Below are 22,966 nucleotides of genomic sequence, written 5' to 3' on the forward strand. Positions count from 1 at the left end.
GTTAATTGGAAGGGCTGTGCTTCTCTGCCTTTCTCTTAAAAATAGCCCAAAGGTGTTCTGTTGGATTCAATTCAGATGGCATACATTCCTTCGTCAGTGTAATTTTGGCAGTGTGCTTTGCATGGATTTTCATGCTGGAACGTTCATCTTTTGTTTCTGCAGACTGGGAGTCATCTTGTCAGAAAATATTTTAGTATATCCATAGGCATTCATGGCAGCATCTATGCTGTAACTGTCATTTTTCCAACACCTGTTGCACTCATACAGCCCAATATCCTTATAGTCCCACCTAAATTCTTCACTGTCTCTTTATAATCTATATCTGAGTGGATAGATTACATACTATAGGTTGATTTGTTTGTTATTTAACACCACAACTCTCCAGAGGTATTCATTTATTTTTTTACTATTTGAGACAAGGAAATATACAATATGACACCCTTTTATATTCTGTCTGCTGAGGTAAGGATTTTTTGTACACTTCACACTACAACATGTGTCGAAATGGTTTTGTGTTCAGCTGAGTTCCAGTGGAAATGTAGGGAATATGTGTTTAGACAAAACACTACATTAATATTTAAGCTGCAATGGGTAGCTCTTGTCTCTTTTATTTCAAGGTTACTTACCTTGTGAATTACTGTTGCTTTTTCTTGATTTCTTTGTATTTTTCCCAATTTTGTGTCTGCCTGCGCTACCCTAACAGGTTTCACTGGCGTCTTGTCACTCAGTTCCTTTTGTATATAGTCCAGCATTTTTCTTTGTCAGTTTACAGACTGTCTTTGTATATGCTGCAGTCACGCTTTCTAGCAATTTCCTGTTTTCCTCATGTTTTCCTAGATATAGTTTATTTTCTCATGTATGTCATTTTGACTGTTTCCTGTATCTTAGCTCCAGCTTTGTTCTAAGTAAATTGTGCCTGTGTTTTGAGTTGTTTTTTTTTTTTTCCCATTCTTGGTTTTTATTTTTTGCCTGCCCTACATCTGTACCATTTGCCCCATTGACTACTTTTGTGTCTATAACCTCAGTCTGATATTATAGTAATGGCTTTTACTGCCAGCAGTGAACACTTTGTAACTGATTAAAAAATATTTAAATTTGAGGGAAAAACTTGTGAAAAGATATCAACTTTGAGACACCAAAAACATCTGAATGCATTTTACTTTGGGGGATCTGTCCTGACACACTGCTCCTTCTAGAATTTGAGATCACAAAATCTCAGATTGGCAACTTTTGGGAAAATATCTTGCAATCATTTCATTCTTCACCTTAAAATACAGGATAGGATCCAACTTTCCAGAGAGGCTACAGTAACAGTTTGTCTGTGAAGCCACATGCTTACGAGGACTAAGCTTAGTATTTAGTCACTCAGCACGTCTTAGTTTGAGATGAATGATGCAAACTACTGATGAAGTGTGGGTCCCAGTGCACGTCTGTCTTTATACTGTTAGATCAAGCATCCATCTTCCCAGTATTGACTTGCCACTATGAGACAGGATCTTGCTCTACTCTTTTTACCTGCATATATGTCGCTTGCTCTTACCAACTTTACTTTTAATATTCAGATAAAATATTACTTTCAACCACTTTATCTCCCCCTATACAGCCTGCTGACTTACATACACATGAAAAGCTGATGTCACATTGGCTCCATGTTCAGTAACCTTTGTAACCAGCTCAAAACTGCCTGCTTGAGCAAATGCTTTCATCAGTTTGTGGTTGGGTTGGTTCTCTCTCTCTCTTGCTCTTCTCTTGCAGGTGTCTGGCTGGGCGGAGCCTACAATCACCTAACCTGTTACACCTGGTAATATAAGCTGGCCTGCTGAGCCAGAGCTCTCCTTCTTCTCTCTTACACCCAGTCACCCATGCTCTTCTTTGTCTTACTTGGGTTTGTTTTACATTGACCACTGCCACTATACACGCTCACACGCCACTGATGCTTACTGTCACACCTCATTGTCATGTTTTTTCTTCATAAATTGCCTTTTGTTGCAGTAAAACCACTCTGAACCACTCTGTGCATCTAGTCCTTCGCTGCAGCCTAAGATCCAGTTGTAACAACATTCACACAGGTTCTTTTCATAGGCTAAAAGACCACACTTGAATTAACCCAGCCCTTCACATTATTCACTGATTACTGTTGGGTCCACATTTCACCCCAAACCAAAGGTTTTGGTGTCATACTGCACCATATGAAATCAACACTTCCCTTTAGCCTCCACATCAGTAATATCTACCATGCTGCCTATTTTCACCTATGAAATGTTTTTGCTTTGTCTTTGCTTTGCCTCCCTATGTCTGTCAACACAACACTCAAGTTCTTATTCCAACCGTATCGAATATTACAACACTATTCCCCTCCGTCAATCCTCCAACCAAGACTGCTTTTACTGACATTGCTTTTATCAGAATGGGCTATGGGTAAAATGTTGTTTGAGATGCAGTGGACCTCTTTCAATTACATAACTGTGAGCAATGTACTTCGAATAAAAGCCCAATGTAAATGCAGTCCATTCCATAATAAAATGTTTTTTGTTCATATTTATTTGAGTAAGCTCTGTATTTAAGGCATACAGCTGTGACTTACCAGAGACGGGACAGTCCAGAGTGAGGTTGGTGCCTGGCCAAACGCTGACTTGTCCACCAACTGTGATCCTCAAGCTGCGACCTGACACTACCCGATGGTCCGACACATTCTTCAGTGACACTGCGATGACTGGTGGCTCTGAAGGTTCACATACAGAGAAGGTGTATCAGTGTTTCATGCCTCACTCTCACACCAAATCTGAAAAACAGTATAAAAGCATCTTATTTGTTATTATATATCATCCACCTGCCCTTAATCTGAGTTTTAAAGTCTGAATTCTCAGATTTTGTAGCTGATTTAGTGATTTGTACAAATAAAGTCATTACAATAGGCCACTTCAGTTTTCTTGTAGATGCTGACAATAACAGCCTCAGTATTGGATTTAATTCCTTACTAAACTCAACTAGTTTATCTTGGTAAAACAAACAGTTTTAACAGTTAAAAACCAACTATACAATAAATGCAGTCCATTCCAGTCCATAATAAAGATAAAACGTGCTTTTTTTTCTAATTTCTGTGAGCTATGTCTGTCTCGATTCCAGTTGGCTAAACTCAGTGACAACACTCATTGGTTAAACTTAGAGAGGACTGCTCTCTAAATGTCCTCGTCAAGTAGCAGTTTTCTCCTCTCACAAAAACATCAACAAAATCAAATGTATCCTACAGGACAACATAATTGTTCTATTTCCTATGTACTCATAGAACTGAAAATTACATCCAGTAACAACTGTTTGTCGTTGTAGTCGGTGCACTTATTGCTGTTGGAGTCTAGAGTACATTAAAAACAGAAAGGCTGAAAAGGTTGATTGTAGGGCCATTCCTGTAAATACTAGCACTACTACTACTACTAGCACTACTACTACTACTAGCAATACTAAGTCATCTGACAGTGTTGCCCCTCGGAAAAAGAATACAATAAATTAGAGGAGGTTCTGTGTACCATTCAGTGTTCACAATTGAAAGTGGTTTTAAGCTAATTTTGGTTTTAAATTACAGTGTTCCTTTGGGGGTTCTATTTTAAGACCCCTTCTTTATGTTGCCACTTGGAAAGAGCATCGGTTTTCATAGTTATACTAACACAAAGCTGCACTTCACTTTGTTTGTATTGTCTTATTGTTTTTCTTCTCTTTTCATATGTAAAGCACTTTGTGCTACATTTCATTTGTATGAAAAGTGTTATGTAAATAAAGTCTGATTGACTGATCGCTAATTTAGAAGAATCTGGGCCAGTCAGGAAAAATGGCCTAATAAAATACAAGGAATCTAAAATTAATGCCAGAACCTCAGCACTGTAGCCAGTGGACTTACAATTCTGTTGAACCTTGTGTTTCTTCAACACTCAGTAGTGAGGAGTTCATGAGCGCCTTTACATATAAAATTCTAACTATTAGAGAAAACAAATCATCACATCCTTTCTCACAACTGCACATGTATTGTCAAGTGCAGTGGCTTTGGAAGTATCTATGGATCCTGCTTTATGTTTGGACAACTTCTCTCTTTTAGATCTCTAAATCATCAAAAAGTCTGTTAGACCCCATCCCAAGTAGACAACAAGAATATATCCAATTTTGCCTTTATTTCTAAAATCCTTGAAAAATCTCTAGCAAATCAATTTTGTGACCATTTGCACAGAAGCTGATTGTTTTCATAAATTCCCATTGTTATGCAGATGACACCCAGCTATATTTATTTATCTGTGAAGGGAAATGAAACCAATCAGTTGGTCAAACTCCAGGCATGTCTGAAGGACATAAAGGACACGTGTAACTTTCTTCATTTAAATCTGGACAAAACTAAGGTTATTGTATTTGATCCTAAACACCTAAAAAAATGCAATCTAATTAGTTACTCTAGATGGCATTGCCTCAGCTTCCAGTTCTACTGTAAAAAACCTAGGAGTTATTTTTGATCAAGGTATGTCATTCAACATACACTACAGGTCACAAGTTTTAGAACGCTCCAAATTTTCCATTTTTTAAAATTGAAATTCAAGTAGTTGAAGTCTATGGATGTATGAATGTCTGGGTCAGGGGTTCATCCTACAGCAAGATAATGACTCAAAACATAAGTCCAAGCTATGCCAGAACTACTTTCGGATAAAAGAACAAGATGGTAAGATTGAAAACATGGAGTGGCAGCACAGTCTCCAGACTTAAACCCCAGAGAGCTGGTTTGGGATGAACTGGACAGAAGAGTGAAAGCAAAGCAACCTACAAGTACCACACATTTATGGGAACTTGTGCAACAGAATTAGGAAGAAAGTTCTGGAGAATATTTGATTTCCATTGTGGAAAGAATGCCACGAATATGTTCAGCCGTTACATCTGCCAAATGTGGCTGCATTGATGAGTCAAAAGTTTATAAATACATTTTGGTTCCTAAATTTACTTTTTGTTTTAACTTAATTTGTTTATTTGTTCTATGCTTTCATTTCAGAGTACAATGAGACATTAACATGCATAATTTCCAATAAAAATTAAAACTTTCTAAAACTTTTGACCGGTAGTGCAGATATAGAACAAGTTTGTAGGACAGCCTTCTTTCATCCACGTAATATTGTAATAATCAGGAACATATATATACGTTCTAGGCTGCACTATTGTAAGTCCTTATTATCAGGATGTCCCAAAAATTCTCTTAGAAAACCTCCAGCTGATACAAAATGCTACAGCCAGAGTTCTGACAGGATCATATGTCTCCCATATTAGCCTCTCTTCATTGACTCTATGTAAAATCCAGGATAGAATTTAAAACCCTGCTCCTCACACATAAAACGCTTAATGACCAAGTTCCATCGTATCTTAAAGACCTTATTGTACCATATCACTCTTACACACCACTTTGCTCTCAGACTGCAGGTTTACTTGTGGTTTCCAGAGTTTCCAGTAGTAGAATGGGAGGCAAAGCCTTCAGTTATCAGTTCCTCCTTCCTCCTTGTGGAATCAGCTCCCAGTTTGGGTTCAGGAGGCAGACACCCTCTCTACTTTTAAGATTAGGCTGAAAACTTTCCTCTTTGATAAAGCTTATAGTTAGGGCTGTTCAGGATCACCTGAGCTGTCCCTCAGTTATGCTGCTGTAGGTTTAGACTGCTGGGGGATTCCCATGATGCACTGGGCTCCTCTCCTCTTACTCTCTATACTGTTACATATCACCATTACACTTCACTAACTCTGAGTTTCCCCTGAGGTCCTGTGTTTGTTCTCTCTGTGGATGACTCTGGATCTGGAGCTACATACCTCTGATCTGCAGCCACTGGCCTCACCACCTGCTATCCTGCCATCCCCATCCTCTCATCCCCACTCTCACCCAGCCAGTTGAGGCAGAAGGCCGCCTTCCCTGAGCCTGGTCCAATTGGAGTTTTTTTTCCCCCCTTTTCCTATTCTTGTTTTTTTTTTCGTTCCTTCCAGCCATCACTCATAGGAAATCCAAAAGCAACTTTGATGTGTTGGGTTTTCTGTACTGTTTATAATTCATAAGGTCTGTACCTAACTATGCTAAGTGCTGTGAGATGTGACAATCACGTTGTAAATTTATGCCATAATTAATAAAACTGAACTGAATTGTTTGAAGTGCATTGCACTTACCCCACACATGAGGGAAAAAGGAAAGAAAGGGGGAAGCTGCCACTACGCAGAGCTGAAGGTGGAGGGCATGACAGTGAAGAAACAACTCCACTGAAAGTCACCTCATAGCTAGCTGGAAAGCCATGTGAGCATTAATTTCCTGATATAAGACCTCAGTTTCCTCTACTAGTTTTGTGGTTTTTTTCATCACTAGTTGGACATCTGACTGCAAAAGTTTGGCATTTTGTTGTACTAGCTGGTAAAAATCTCTATGAATTCCCTGTTTTTCAGCAGGGACAGTTTTTGTCAAACTAGTATCAACATAAGCCTTACTGGGCGTCGAAGTAGTAGCACCAAAAGTAGTCTATTCAGGAATACAAATAAACATGTTAGCAACATTTATATTTAACTTATTAAAAAAATGAATGACAGACATTACAGAAAAGACGCACCTGGGAGCAGTATTTGAGATATCTCTGAGTCTGAGCCATGTGTGTTGGCAGCTGTGCACTTGTACTGGCCTCTGTCAGATATTCTGGGTTGAATAATGTGAAGGCCTCCACTATTCCAGGATACCCTGCAGACACACAAGGACACATGTTTGATTTCCAACTCAGCTCTTCCCAGTAGGTAGATAAGGGTCTAAATTGAGGTTGCACTACTTCACTACTGCACTACTCCAAATTGGATAATTATGGCATTTACTGAGCTTGAAACATGTGGTGCGAGCATAGATAACAGTATTCCCAAGCAGAAAACCATCCTTGCTCATCCCTCCTTTCACACTTGTGTGTCAAGTGGAGCATATTAGGGTGCGTCAGGTAATCACAACGCAGAAAAAGAGAGGGAGTGTAAAGACACCTGCAATGAGACATAGGTGAGTACAACACACAACAGGAAATAGCAAACTAAAATTGAAGTAATCAATACATCACCAAAGAGCGAGAGCTGAACGTGACAATACCCTCAGTTCCTCAGGCCTGCACCTGATGGCCCAGGCTACTCAAGATGAAGCTGGTGAAAATTTCAGATGAGTTTAGGTACAGAATGTTCCTGTCATGTCCTCCACCTCTTCTGCTTAGCTGGCAGCTCTACCTCCTTTTCCCCCTGTGGGTGTGAGTGTGATGTGTGTGTGCATGCGCTTTCTCTTGTGTAGGTGACTGGATAATCAGCTGAGTGGGGACACCTGTAATTTGGAGTGGCTCACCTGTTCATTATTCACTACCTGTCATAAAAGAAGGGATCAGTCCACTACTCGATGCCAGACCGTTGTACTAAAATGTGTTAATAGACTCTGTCTGTACTTTGGCCTTTAACCATGTCTATCAGGGCCCTCCCAATCCACCAGATACTCACAATCTCAAATGAAATCTGTTGAGGACAGAGCCCACCTTGCCTGTCTGGCGTTTAACCCCTTAGACCTGCTAAGGTACTCTAAGTTCTTGGGATCAGTCCACACCAGAAAAGATTCTTCAGCCCCCTCCAACCAGTGTTGCCACTCCCCCAAGGCCACCTTAAGAACTACCAGGTCTCTGTTACCCACGTTGTAGTGTCTTTTTGTCAAGGACAGTTTGCAGAGAGCAAGGCGAAGGGATGGAATTTCCCATCATGGGGGTCTCGCTGGGAGAGGACAGCACCTACAGCCACGTCAAAGGTCTATACTTTATTAAATAAATGGTCAACCAGTAACATGATGAGGCTTTCCTTTAGCTTCTGGAAGGCATTTTCAGCCTGGGGGGTCAACAGGAACATGGACTTGAAGGAGGCGAGAGAGTGCAGACTGGCAGCAATGCTACTGACATTTGAAGTTGGCAAAGCCTAGAAATCTCTAAACTTGTTTGCAGTTCACAGGGATGGGCCACCTCACCTTCTCCTCAGACACCCCATACCCCAAGATGGAGATGGTACAAATGTATTACTCGCAGTTCCCCACTTTCACAAAGAGCTAGTGAGCCGGAAGTTACTGGAGAATCTGATGAACATGCTGGATGTAAGACTTGAGGGAATTCAGATTCAGGAGAGGTGGCGGACAGAGACGTGTTAGCTGGTTTGGGCTCTGAAGCGTGAAGCAGGATGAGGAACAGACGTTGCTCCAGGAGGTGACAGTGCCTGTAAACCAATTTATGGAAGTCTTCTGTCTCTCTGTGTTTATCGGGGAATGTGAGAATTACCAGGGTGGTGTGGTGGGTCACTTGCCAGAGGAGCTGTTGAGTGCCATGGCATTCAGGGGCCGTGTCAGGGGAACAGAGTCTAGGCAAAACTTTCTCACATGGCTGTCATCAACGATGTTAGCATCGGCACCAGAATCCACCAACACCACCTGTGAGCGAGAAGCAGAGGGAGAGGACGAGATTACAGTTGGCAAAGGGCAAGAGGGTGCAGCAGAGTTGAGTGATGAGATTGATGAGAAGGCCTGTTGCAGAGAAGTCAAAGGACATGAAAGTTTCTGGAGACTGGGTGGAGAATGGGTAAAACAAGGTCACTCTCCCTCTCTCTCCCTCCCTCTCCACTCCATCAGAAAAACTGAAGAGGGGTTGTGCGGGGACCCGGATCCTGCCATGGGCCATACACTGTTGAATAAACGGCTGGACCTGAGCTCTTTCCTGCAGGAGAGAGGGAAGGGAGCTCTGGTGAGGTCTTACTTCCTCCAAGACATGGATGACCGAAGCTCCTTCTTCCTCAAGCTGGAGAGTTCAAGTTGAGGAAGGAAGCAGATGACCTGCCTGAAGCTCCCAGGAGGCAGAATGACAACTGACCCAAACGAGATGTGGTGCCATTCAGTGACTTCTATCCTTCAAGGAACTACTGGAGGAGAGAGCTGTTCTTGATTCTACAGTTCTACAATTTCATTTAGCAGACACATTAATCCAAAGTGATGTACATCTGAAAGTAGATACAACACAAGCAAGGATCTAGTCAGGATAACAAAATTTGGATAAGTGCCATAAAACAGTTCAGCTGGGAAAAAGTGAAGCACTACTGGTGGGACAATCATGAGACCAGGTGGTGCCAAGGCTGCTCGGTGGACTTCAGCAGTGAAAGATGGGGCTGAAAGTGTTGGGAGTGTTTCTGGGTTCTGATGATTTTCATGAAAAAAACTTGGTGGGAGTTAAGGAGAAGATATGTGCTCGGTTGTCTAAATGGAAATGGTTGCTGCCCCAGGTGTCCTACTGGGGAAGGTCCTGGTCACCAATAACTTCCATCTTTAGCACAGATTACTTGCTCTGACACCACCAAGAGGCCTGATGGAGGAAATTCAGTTGACCATATTGGACTTTTTCTTGGTCTGGCTGTCACTGAATCCAAGCAGCAGCTCTGTATCTGCCTGAGATCGAAGGGGGACAGAGACTGATTGATATCCAGTCTAAGACTGCCTCATGCAGCGAAGACAAGAAGCTTTTCCTGCTAAAATCAGATGAAGTGGACCTACCTGAGCGGACCCCCTTCTACAGCTCTGTCCTACAGGCCTGGCAGTTTTTCCAGACCACACAGGTCACTGACGAGGTTCCAGGCATGTAGCTGTTTGAAGAAACCTTGTTTTTCAACAGCTTTATTTGACCTCAGACGTTGCAGTCTGCCAGCCTGCACTGGGGTGCCTGATACATTGGCAACATCTTCAGACAGACCACCAACATCACATCCACGAGGCTGTTGAACAGAGTTGTTGGGGAGGTCTGTGGTGCTCTCTCACAACTTCTGAGAGTGTTTGCAGAAACCCGTACTCCAGTGATCATCAACTGGCGGCCCGCGGGCCGAATCCGGCCCGCCGAACCGTCCAATCCGGCCCGCCGAACCGTCCAATCCGGCCCGCGACTGGATTCCAAAATTGTGAGGATCAAAGAGAAAATATCATGTGGTCCACACTATTAAAGCAACTGAAAACAACAATAACTGAGACTCTTAACTATCAGTAATCCCCACCATTTATGACTCTATTTAGGCTACATTCTGAAATGAGGACAGACTCGCTGCACTGTTTAACATTTATTGTTTCACACAGTTTTTTTTTTTTAACATAACTTTTCCTCATGCCCTTACTTAACATTTGGTTTTTATTTCAAAGTCTCAACAACAAGCTTCAAACTAGTAGACTTCTCAGGACAAAAAAAGGAGGAAAAACCAACTGGCATAACTTAAAATAGCATGGTAAATAAATACTAACCTGGTACCAGAACAAAACAGGTCACAAATAATGTTCGCACATCAAATAAAACGTTAAGTGGGCTATAGCGATTTCACATCACAAGGCTGAAATGGGCTCCTCACACTGCTTAATGGCTGAAGTTACATTTCCCCTCTGACACCAACTTTTTCACATCAGGCTTGGCCGCTGTCAGACTTATGCGCAAACAGCCCTCCAAAGACTGGTTTGACAGTCGGTTCCTCTCGTGTGTTTTTATCGAGTTCATCTTGGAGAACGCAGCCTCGCAGGTGTAGGTTGAACCCAACATGGTGAGCACATACATAGCCAGCGTCTTCAATGTGCCATAGTCCTCGGGACAAGACATCCAGAATGCGCTCAGGCTTTCAGCACCATGGAGAGCAGCCTGGATTTCAGCCAGCTCGCTCTGAATGGACGCCTCGTCCAACGGCATCATTTTCACAGCGTTTGTGGAGAATTCTCCGCTTGGGCTGATGGTGAACGGGTCACGCACAAATCCAGTGACATCCCTGGAAATGAAAAAGTCATCCAGTCTAGCAGAGAAGTTGTCTTTTAATTGTGTGATGAATGTCTTCATCTTGTCTGTTACGTTGCTTTCTCCCACCGTCTTCAGTGTGTTGAAGTGCAGCAGCCTCTCTGACAACAAATCTGCATGGAACAGATCAAGTTTGTTCCCAAAGGCATCAAGTTTTTCCACCAAATCCACCACTGATTTTTCTCTTCCTTGCAGCTGGAGATTAAGTGTATTCAAATGGGAGAAAATGTCTGTTAAAACGCAACGTTGCACATGTATTCTCTGTCTTGCATGATGCGGAGATGGTCACCTGCCGCATTTGATTTACTTTCTTTAAAAAAATCCACTACTTGGACACGAAGTGCAACGAAGCGCTCCAGTGCTTTGCTCTTACTGAGCCAGCGCACGTCATTGTGGAGTAACAGGTCATCATGAGAAGCCTGGGATTCCAGCACAAATTTGTGGAACAGGCGCTGCTGCGTGCTTGAATTTCCTCTGACGTGGTTAATAATTTTCATGGTTTTCTCCATCACCTCTTTGAGCTCCCCGCTTAGCTTTGCGCACAGCACGCTGATGGATAATACAGTGAAGTGCGTTAGTTTTAGGAGCGACAGTCTTTATTCTGCTCACCAGACCCTTGTTTTTGCCAATCATGGCAGGTGCACCATCTGTCACTGTCAGGTTGATTTTATCCAGGGACAATCCATGGCTTTTAAAACAATCCTCCAGTTTTCCAAAGATGATGTCAGCAGTGGTGTTGTCCTCCAGCGGAAGCAATGCCAGCAGCTCCTCTCGGAAATCTTTGCCATCAAAGTATCTGACAAAAACGCACAACTGTGAAATATCCGTGTTGTCAGTGGACTCACCAAATGCCAGTGAAATGTATTTGGCTTCCTTGATCCCGTCAATGACAGCTGGCTGGACATGCTCTGCCAAGACGTGGACACGACGTGCAGCAGTTGAAGCAGAGAGAGGCATTTGTTTGACAGATGCAATAACTCTGTCCATGGATTTGTCGGGGGCACCGTTCCTCCAGAACGGCGACCATGCTCTCCTTTAAAAGCTCACTTTCCGTGAAAGGCCGGTTATGTTTGCAAAGCACCCAGGCAGCCTGCAGAGATGCACACGTTACTCTCTCTTGATCAGTTAAAGTTCCAGTAATAATGCCATTTGCACGGGAGTAGGCAGATTTCAATGTGGTGATTCTTCTCTGACGGGCCTCTGACTGCTCAGGATATGAATCCTTGAAATTTTTTATGTTTAGTGTTGTGGTGACGGCGCAGATTATATTCTTTTGCAACAGCAACAGTTTCGTTGCAAATGAGGCATACAGGTGACGCATTTCGGAAGGCTGGCATGATAAATGCCTACTTTTCAGTCCAGTCATTATTAAAGGATCTGTTTTCCACATCAACTTTTTGTTTCATGGCCTTTGAGAGTGCCATTCTACCTGTGTTAAGAGGCCTTTTCCTTTCACTTCCGCGGTGTTTGTTTTTCAAGTGCTCTATAAATAAAGTTGACTTAATTGAGTTGAGGCAAAATATCGCTATCACTCCTGGTGGTTGACTGTGGTATAGGTGATAGGAGCCTGACTCATAAAGGCTAAAAATGCCTTCAGTTTTGTAATGAAATTGAAAAAAATATAAACAATAAACATCAAATAATAATGTTATGCCAGAGTTTGATTTTTATTTAATTTTTGTTTGAGGGTCTGGCCCCCAAGGTGACTGTCCGGTAAAATTCTGGCCCTCTGACAAATATAGTTGGTGACCCCTGATTTACAATATCTCACTTTCAATCTCTCTTTGTGTGATTGTGTCTTATTACTTCCAGACGTAATAACAGAAGTTGCAGTGAGAGCAGCAAAAAGAGGAAAGCAGTGCAACCCCAGATACATTCCTGTAAAGGAACTTGTATGCAGCCTGGACATCAAATGGCTACTGGTGAGTATCCGTCCATAAAATTTTTTCATACCAGTTTGACAGTTGTTTACATTCATCCCATTGTCAATACATCGAGGGTTAGTGGTCATTGATTCTGTGAGCAGCAGAACCACAGACACTTCACCCCAGTGCCTTCATAGCCATTTTCGGGGATTTCAGTCACGTCAGTGTTACATCAACTCTGCATACCTTAAAACATTTTTTTGCATTGCAGTACCAGTTACAACAAAACACTGGACCTGTTGTATGTCAATGTTAAGGAAGCATACAAACTCCATAGCTTTCCCTCCTCTGGGCAGGTAAGATCACAACCTGGTCCACCTCAAGCCCATCTACATTCTTGCCATACAGCAGTAACCAGTGATCACCAGAACTGTTCAGACGTGGTCAAGGGATGTTGTGGAGAATCTGCAGATATGCTTTGAGGTGACAGAGTGGGATGTTCTCAGTAACGCACACAGGGAGGACATAAATTAACAGACGGACTGTATTATAGACTGTGTTTCTGCATTTCTGCATAGACATCCATCCATTATCTATACACCGCTTAATCCTCTGTAGGGTCTTGGGAAGGCTGGAGCATATCCCAACTCAGTACGAAGGTCGCCAATCTACTGCAGGGCTACACATAGAGACATACAACCAAGCACACTCACATTCATAACTATGGATAGTTTAGAATCACCAATTAACCAATATTTTTGGACTGTGGGAGGAAGCCAGAGAATGCAGTGAAAACATACAAACTCCACACAGCTGGTGCACAGACCGGGTATCTTGCAGCTGTCAGGCGATGGTGCTAACAACCGAGCCACCATGCATCCCCTTCTGCATGGACAGTGCAATCTAAACCAAGACAGTGCACTGTTTCCCCAGGTCCTGGGTCACTAAAGATATCAAAGCTTCATTGGACAGAAAGAAGGTGCCTTTCAGGAGCAGGCAAAGGAAGGATTCAAAGAAGATACAGAAGGAGCTGAAGGACAAGATTACTGATGTCAGTGAGAGTTACAGAAGGAATCTGGAGACAAAACTAGCAGAATAACATCAGATAAGTTTGGACTGGCCTGAGAACCATCACAGCCATGGTGGAAAGAGCTACCAGAGCCGGAAAGAGACCTGGATGAGGCCAACAAGTTGAACATGTTTTTCAACAGATTTGATGATGTGGTTTCTCCCCACACACACACACACTATCCATTCATTACTAGCCACCTACCCCTACTCTATTTACCAGGCACCTTCTCACCATTCTCCACCTGAACAGCTCTCCCCTAGCCCCCTTCCCCTGCATTATCACCCCACTGTCTTTCTTCAACCGCTGTTGAAGCTCTCTCTTGCCATCATCCTCCACCAGGGCTCTCTTTCTGTTCACTGTCACTGCAGAGGATGTGAGCAAAGACTTCAGCAGACTCCATTCAACCAAGGCAATAGGGCCTGACGACCTCAGCCCCAGGCTGCTGAAAGGATGTCCTTCTCAGCTCTGTGTGGGTTTTCAGCACATTTTTAGTGTGAGCCTGGGTTTAATGATTATCCCTGCTCTGTGGAAAACATCATGCCTGGTTCCTATGCACAAGAAAGAGCACTTTTAACACCTTCAATAACTACAGACCAGTGACTTTGACTTCGCATATCATGAAGTCACTCGAAAGGCTGCTCATACAACTCAATAATTTAACCATCACTGACTCCTTGTAATTTGCATACCAGCCTCACATTGGAGTGGAAGATGCCATCATCCTTCTGTTGCATAAGGCTTATATACACCTGGAAGAGACAGGCAATTCTGTGAGAGTCATGTTCTTTGACTTTTCCCGTGCTTTTAACACCAGACAACCTGCCTTGCTCAGGTTGTCTGCTGGAGATGCTGGTAGGCTCCACTAGCAGCCTGGATCACTAACTACCTCACAGATTGGCTACAGTTTATGAGGATGCAAAGCATCGTGCCTCAGGAGATTAAAATCTTTCAATGTCTGCAGAACCATGCTGCAGATGTTTCATCACTTGGTGGTGTCCAGCATCATCTTCTACACTGTAGTGTGCTGGGGCAGCAGGGTGAATCCAGTCAATTCTAACAGACCCAACAAGCTCACCAGGAAAGTTGGTTCTGTCCTGGGAGTAGAGCTGTAGTCTTTGGTGGAGGTGTCAGACAGGAGGAGGCTGAGGAAACTACTCAGTATTATGAACGACACCTCTCATTCCCTGCAGACCACACTGCTGTCACATGAGAGCAGCTTCAGCTGTAGACTGAGACCACCGAGGTACAGCACACAACACATATCAACAGTTCATGTGCAATATATAATGTGAGATATTTCTCGTTACCTCAGAAGAATCGCCAGCATTATTTTTTATCTTACTGATTTCCTACTTTTTAAGCATTACATTTGTTATGTAATGTTGTTTTGTTTTTTCTGAGCAATATCTTGTACAAGAACATCCTTCAGATCTTATCTTATCTTATCTTATCTTATCTTATCTTGCCTGGGAATGCCTTGGGTATATAATCTTGGGTAAAAAAAAGTTCTGAATTACTACATTAAAAATACTGACCTCACAGCATGAACTCTTGCTGTTAACTGCTAACTGTTTCTGAGAGGTGATGCAGTTTTGATTCATTTGACAGTGAAATGGTATTGAACCGGGTGCATTAACTTCTGTTGTATACTGTATGTACAGTAGATTAAATGCCTCATCATTTTTACATGTTTTTATTACAGTCAAGAAAAATATATATTTAAAATTAGTGATGGGCAACAATTAAAACTTTTAATCAAAATTAATCACTTCTTTTTTTATGTGATTAATCACAATTAATCGCATTGTTAAGCAAGGCCCAAAATTAAACAATGCATTTAAAAAGGAGCACTTTTATTTTAAAAGTATCGCTATATGAGCAAAAATGCAGTGACATTTGGTTTACACAGTAGCAGTTAAAGTATTTCTTGTGAATTTCAACCTAAACATTAATGTAATCAAATCAAATATAAAACCAAAGCTATTTGTCACAGCCAGGGCATTAACATTTTATCTGGTTTGTTTTATAAAAACAAGTTACCCTCAGAGTCCAGAGTCGTGGTCATAACATTGTAACAGGAACCTTTTACAAAAGCAAGTTAACATTTATGTATTCTTATTTCTTCTCTGAACAGGTACCAGCAGAAACATTTTTCTTTTGTCAGGGAGCAGCAGAAACAGTCTATGTTCAGTAGCAGCTGTCCCTGTTAGAGTGAGGTGAAGTAGTCAAACACACAAAAAGTACACAGCTGGTGCTGACTGTGTAGAAGACTTTTTAGTCTGTGAAGTCCATGTTTGTACTTCTTCTTTGGCCTGTTTAGGCTTTAATATGTAGGACAGTGGAGAGTGACAGGAAATGTGGGGAGAAGAACAAATGACCATAGAATAAATCTGAACCCATGTGCGATGCAGTGGCCATGGGTTTAAGTTCATTCTATAAGTTTATATTGTCACAAACCTACAAAAGATCATCCAGTGATGCAGGTTGAGGCTCACATGTGCCGTCATTCGTTGTGATCCTAAAAACGTTCCTCAGACCAACATCTTCCACAAAACTAATCAGAATGCAGTCTGTAGTTAACTACTTCACTGTGGTATTTGTTAGCTTGTCTTGTTTTAGTTTATCTCTACTTCTCCCACACACTGCATCCAATCTCTCTCCTGAACGCTCCCTCCACTGTTAGTTTGGGTGAGATGTGATGATGCCCATCCCAAGTCCTGTTCAACTTCTAGCCCTCTGTGTATTCAGAGCCAGTGAGCAACAGACTTTCAGAATAGTACGAATAAAAAACTGCATTAACGTACATTAAAATAATTGTCTTGATTAATTAATGCACGAAAATGCGCCCAGCCCTATTTAAAATATATCACATTCTTTTGTCTGCATAATAAATATTTACAGGAAAGAAAATGATTGATACTCATAGGATATGAAAAGGAATAAACAGAAATAGGAACGCTTTACCCAAACAAATCCAGCACGAGAACACATAGAGGCAAGTAAACATCAGTGGAGGTAAGTCTGACCTGTTGTTGGTTATGATCACTGAGATACCTCTGAAAGCAAACAGTGCCTGGACTACATACAGCGGCCTTTCCAGCCAATTCTCTAAACACTTCTTACCATGTACATGAACAACTGAGACAAGTACAATATGAAAACTATGACACTACCTGAGACAGAATGATCAGTCTGCAATACTTTATTGAATTTGACAGCTAGTGCTAATAGCAGCTGGTATGCTGTGTGACAATTGGTATCAGAAACTAACTACACACAGCTTTCACTGATGTAGGAGTCTTTCTCTTTATATTCTATAGGTGGTGGATAGATTACATACTAAAAATTTACTTATTTTTTATGTAACATCACAACTCCCCACAAAAACATGCTCCTAATATTCATCAGGCTTTTCTTCACCTTTTTTTTTTTTTTAGCAAAGTTTCATCCTGCAGTTTTGTGCTAAAAAGGAAGAGTTTATTTTATCTACAAAAAACCCCTCTCAAAACATATTAATGTGGATGATGTCATGCAATGTCCTTCACACTGCCACAGAAACTCTCATTTTCATTCATAACTCCTGTGCCAAGTCTGAGGCACTCATCTGTCTGTTTTGCAGAGCTACATTGTATAAGCACTATCAGTAGCATCATTTTAGGAAGACAGCCATTGTTATTCCCTGATCACTGCTGCAACGGATTTTACACTTATAATTAGTTGGTCTTTGAATTTCATGTATCTTTTGCCAGCTTCACGAGGTCTCAGAATCAGATTTTTTAATTCCTCTGGAAACTATTTTACATTTGAAACCATGATACGGACATGCAGATAAACACAGCAAAAATTCAGAAACTCCTGGTGTTTACAGGTCACTTTATGAGTATGTTCATGTAATTAGGCCGATTGAAAATCTCATCTACTTAATTTTGTTTCAAAGGTCACAAGTAACTTGTCTATCAGTGGTCAAAGGTGTATTCACTTTTGTTGTGGACTGATTTTTATTTGGCTGTCTTCTTTTCCATCTTTGGCTCAACACAGAAAACCACCTATATGAGAAATGTTTTTTTAGTATAGGCCAGAATTTACAAAAAGTGTTAGTCTGGTATTATGATATTTAGATATATGTTATCATGATTAAAATACCTCATAAAGCTTGCACTGCATCAGTGCCACCATTAATTCCACTATGTTACCTGTCATTGTGCTGTAGCAGAGCTCCATCTTTGGTCCAGCTGATTTTGGCAGGTGGGAAACCCTCTGTAGGACAGCGTATGGTCAGCGATCGTGTGTCGTAGGTAAGAAGGGCATTGTGTCCGATACTGATGTTGATGTTCTTCTGAAAAGTCAGTGGAAGGATCTGCTGCTGTCTGATGATCAGTGGCCTGTTCACAACCATCTCAGATGAAGAGTACTCAGACCAGTTGGGCAGTCTGTCTACAGAACCAATCAGATAGAAACACGGCAAATGAAAGTGAACGTTTATTCCTGAAAGTGAGACCAAGACTGGTTAGTCAATATGATGAGTAATTTCTTCTTATTTGTTTTTCATTAAGCTGCTGTAACAATGTAAATTTCCCCTGGAGTGGGGAGAAATAAAGAACTTTATCTTATCTTATCTTATCTATGGTTTGAAGAGAAACTTCGCATCAGCATACATTTACATTTACAGTGACTGACCACGTCATTGGGAACACTTGTATACCTGCTCATTGATAAAGTTACCCAATCTGTTAAATATATGGCAGCAATACAATTCAAAATTCAAATGATACAGGTCAGAAAATTCACCAAAAGGGGGAGTCTGTGATTCTGGAGAAAGATTCTTGACAGTTTGACATGCAAATGTAGAAAGTAGGAAGGTACCAGTTTTACCATACCTCTAGATCCTAATCCACCTTTTCACTCATCTGACCTCTCCTGTTCTATACATGAGTTCTATGTATGGGACACACTGGAATAATGTTGTGTATATTGGTCTGAGTCAGGATTGTGCATTAACACAATGCACACACAGAACAGACACCCAGCAGACCACGAGGAGATATTTGACAATATTTGCTTCAGATTAAAATGTTATATTCACATCAAATATTAGAATGGGAGAAAAAATGGGATCAGAATGACTATGACCATAGCAGGATTGTTGGTGCTGGATGGACTGATTTGACCATTTCTGAACCTGCTTAGGTCCTGAGTTTTTACCAGAATAGTCAACAACAGCCATCCACTCAGCAGTAGCTCTTCAGAAGAAAATGTCTTGTAATGTGAGTTCAGAGAAGATTGGCCAAACTAAGTGGAACTTTCTTTTTTATGTTTTTCTTATCTAAAATGAAAGACAAATGATGAAAGAATTTGTCTTACAGAGAATAAGAAGACAACCTTAAGATATTTTTGGTAGAGTTTTGATTAAACAGAAGAAAAAAGAAGTTTTACAGAATGTGCAGTTGGGTTTCTAATTACCTTTATCTTGTCCTTCTCCCTTTGTAGTTGTGGTCCAGAGCTGGGAAGCAGACATGTGGGTCAGCAGTGAGGAGATGAGTTCTGAAGCATGCTCCTGCTGAATCTCTCCTCTGTCAGCCTGCAGTGTGATATTAATCAGCCTCTCCTTCACCCTTGGCAGCAGAGAGACCTGCTGTCCACGAAGGGGCAGCAGGGACACAGTGACTTCAGGTGCGATCAGCTCCCGGCCTGAGTAGTGTCCATGACAACGAGGCGACATCTCCCTCCAGTAGGGACCAAGACTGGCAGCAGACAGTGTGCCAGTTGACCTGCTGGTACTACCTATCAGCTGGAGGGTGAAAATGTCTGAGGCAGGTCCAGCAACACACTTGTACACCCCAATGTCCTGTGTCCTAACTTGGTGGATTTTCAGAGAGCCCGATTTGGTGATGAGGTGGTGTTTGGAGCTGGGCAGGGGGCTCCCATCTTTGAGCCAGCTTCTGTAGACTTTAGGGAACCTTCTGACAGGGCATTTGATGACCAGAGAGGTATTGGGTAAAAGGAAGGCATGGCCACCAACAGTCAGGTGGAGGCGTTTTTCTTTGCGGGTCTGGATGTAGATGCGATGTATACCCATGAGCACGGGACACTGTTTTACCCCCTCCTCATAGCCTCGAGGCTTTGTGCCATGTTTGACTGTCTGCTTTACTTGGTTCTTTATTGGAACCTGCTTCGTGCCTTTGGGTCTCATGTCCTTCTTGTGCTCTGTTAGGACAGAAAGTGAGAAGGTGTTTTTTAATGCTCACATAAATTTGCAAGTTTTGTGTAAGTCTATTTTTTTGAGACAGATGAAAGTCTCTAAAATTATAAGAAGAAAACTGAAGACTGTAAAGACACACAAACACTGCAGAAATGTTAAATAGTTTTAACAGTGAAACAGTAGGTGAAAAATTAAAAGCACTTGCTTTCTAACTGTTGGATGAACTCCAGCCTATAAGACCTGTGGTATATGTGATATTACACTCCCCTCCAAAAGTATTGGAACAGTGAGGCCAATTCCTTTATTTTTGCTGTAGACTGAAAACATTTGGGTTTCACATCAAACTGTCATGGCCTCCACCTCAGCTGCCAGATAGTGGCAGATTCTTCTTCCCTCCCCCTATCTCTCTCTCTCCTAGGTGGCAAGTGGACAGGTGGGAGTGAACACCACGCATCATCCTCCTTCCATAAAAGCCAGACTACTACTCGTGGCCAGATCGTGAACTACTCCAGTCAGTATTAGCCCTGGTTCACATCCAGCTCACTTTTGTTGCTGCTCATGCTCACAATTCTTTCTTTGTTCTAGTTGAATTCCTGCCTGCTCTTTCTGCCTGGATTCCCCTTCAGTCACCCTGCCGGTCCGGATTCCTTCGACCCACCATCGATCTTCATCCTGCATCACGGCACCAGCCCTTCCACTCACCTCACGCCGATCACTGCAACACCTGTCCAGACTCCGACCACCACCTGGCCACACACGACCTCACCTGCCCTACCTTTCCAGCTCCAGTTCCCCGCCTTGGACAGTTAAGTCCCCAGCTCTTTTAATGAGCAAGTTCAGTTAGTGTATTCCTGTTCTTAGGGTTCCTGGTTAGTTCTCTGTTTGTTCTGTTCCAAGAGGTTCTTGCTTTTGTTACTGTGTGCCAAATTTTCAGCAACAATGTTACTCTGCATCCTGTTTACTCTGCAGCTTTCCTGCCTTGGTGTGACCAGGTTTCAGGGTAGTTAGTGAGTTAGTGAGTTAGTTAGTTTATATTTCCTTCATCGATAAAAGAAAAAACAAAAAAACACTTCAATACAATTAAAAACAGTGTCCAAACTTCTGAATGAAAGGGAGCAGAAAGTAGTTTTGTTGTTTCGTGTATTAAACCTAGTTACAGTAAACCTCCACCCCACTGGGTCCTGTTTCTGTTCTGAGTTTTTCCTGAAAATTTTGTGACCCTCTGTCATCATCCTATCGTAACTTTGTAATAAACAAATGTTTTACTTGTATGCCAAGTCTGTCGCATCTCTGTTGCCTCACTTCTGAGTGTCTGATCTACAACATCGTAACACAAACGATAAATATGAGACAAGAGATCAACATTTCAGGTTTTATTTCCAGGTATTTACATCTGGATCTGATGCACAACTTAAGAGATAGCATCTTTTATTTGAACCCACGCATTTTTCATGTGAGCAAAAGTATTGGAACATGTAACTGACAGGTGTGTTTTGTTGCCCTGAAGTGTCCTATTAACTGATTATTTAAACATTAAATAGCGCTCACTGTCTACATTCAGTTTCAAATTTGGGTTTTGCCTTTGCAGACTGCATCTATAGTTAGAGGTGTAACCAACATGAAAACCAGAGAGCTGTCTATAGCAGGAATTTTGGCTCATTCTTCTCTGCAGAATAGTTTTAATTCGGCCACATTAGATGCTTTCCAGCATGAACTGCCTTTTTCAGGTCTTGCCACAGTATCTGAATTGGATTACAGTGTGGACTTGGACTCAGTTACTCCAAAACCTTAATTTTGTTCTTTTGTTCTTTTCAGCCATTCAGAGGTGTACGTGTACAGTGAAACTGAACCCAATTCCCAAATGAATGTTGAATGAATGATCACTCATTAAACAGCTGTTGAACTTAATGCATGATTTTCATATATAGTCCATGGGCCAGACCAGATATTGGTACCATCTCAGGTGACCAAACCTAAGTGGTACTAAAATGTACATTGGGTTAATATAAGTACATTAAGATGTGATAGCCTTTCCACACTGGCAGCTTTATCACTTCTTTATGAAACTGTCACATTCACCTTAACTGCTGTATTGCACAATCCATTTAACCCTATGATGCACACCGCTGAAAAATTACAACATTTTTTTAAGGCTGTCTAGCTGTACCTATTTCTGACTGAATGTAGACAAACACTACATATCCCAGCACCCCACACTCTGAACTGCAAAACTGCAACATTTTTGGCAGGAAAATATTAATACTGTAAGACATACCACATTCCAAGTTCAAACAACATGGCTATCTTCCACTGACCCCCCCAGCTCTCTCTTTAGGAACAATTTCAATCATTTTCCAAGGAAGTATTTGACCTGTAGTATTTTTTTCTTCATCCTTAAAGATGTTTAGTGATAGACAACTCAAATTATTTGAGTTGGCTGGCTTCAAAGGTTTTTCTTCAAATATCAACTTTCAAAAGGAAGGCAAAATCTGTTGATACAAAGTGAGACCCTGCACAGAACTGGGGAGTGTTTGCATTTCTTACAGTCAAATGGGTAATTATTGTCTGGCTGTATACCCATACCAACATTGTGTTCATGAGAATGTTAATAAATTTGTAGTTTGACATGTCAAAGCTACAGCTGGCAACACATTTGCCTATTCCTGTTTAACCTAGGACCACAAATAAAGAATTATATGCTTTAGTACTCCTGTGAATTCACTCATGTGAAATCAAAAATGAACTGTTTGATACACTGATACACTTTAGTGTCATCCAAATCTCATCAGTGGGGTGGCAGGTGGTGCAGTGGTTAGCACTGCAGCCTAACAGTAAGAAGGTCCTGGGTTCTGGGCCGTTAATTTTTTCTCCGGTTGCTCCATTTCCCTCCCACAGGCCAAAGACATGAATGGTAGGTTAAGTGTTGAAGGTAAATTTACCATAGGCACGAGTGTGAGTGTGCATGGATGCTTGTCTCTTTGTGTTA

The 22,966-nt window shown here is 41.7% G+C and overlaps 1 protein-coding gene across 6 annotated transcripts in view; it reads right to left on the bottom strand.

Moving 5' to 3' along the window:
* adamtsl3 (ADAMTS-like 3) overlaps positions 1–22,966 on the bottom strand; it is a 139,656-nt gene that overhangs the window by 12,303 nt on the left and 104,387 nt on the right. For 3 of the 6 annotated variants that reach the window (XM_055012681.1, XM_055012672.1, XM_055012677.1), the window contains 4 exons: positions 19,242–19,985; positions 17,975–18,215; positions 6,600–6,724; positions 2,585–2,722 (listed from right to left, as the gene is read on the bottom strand). In XM_055012681.1, the coding sequence (XP_054868656.1) occupies positions 2,585–2,722; positions 6,600–6,724; positions 17,975–18,215; positions 19,242–19,985 (1,248 nt within the window). Of the gene's footprint in view, positions 1–2,584; positions 2,783–6,599; positions 6,725–8,318; positions 8,468–17,974; positions 18,216–19,241; positions 19,986–22,966 lie in introns of those variants that run through there. The other 3 variants (XM_035941926.2, XR_004846185.2, XR_004846184.2) reach the window with 3 other exon arrangements.

This window comes from Amphiprion ocellaris, chromosome 1 (genome assembly GCF_022539595.1).
Source record: "Amphiprion ocellaris isolate individual 3 ecotype Okinawa chromosome 1, ASM2253959v1, whole genome shotgun sequence".
Taxonomy (NCBI): domain Eukaryota; kingdom Metazoa; phylum Chordata; class Actinopteri; family Pomacentridae; genus Amphiprion; species Amphiprion ocellaris.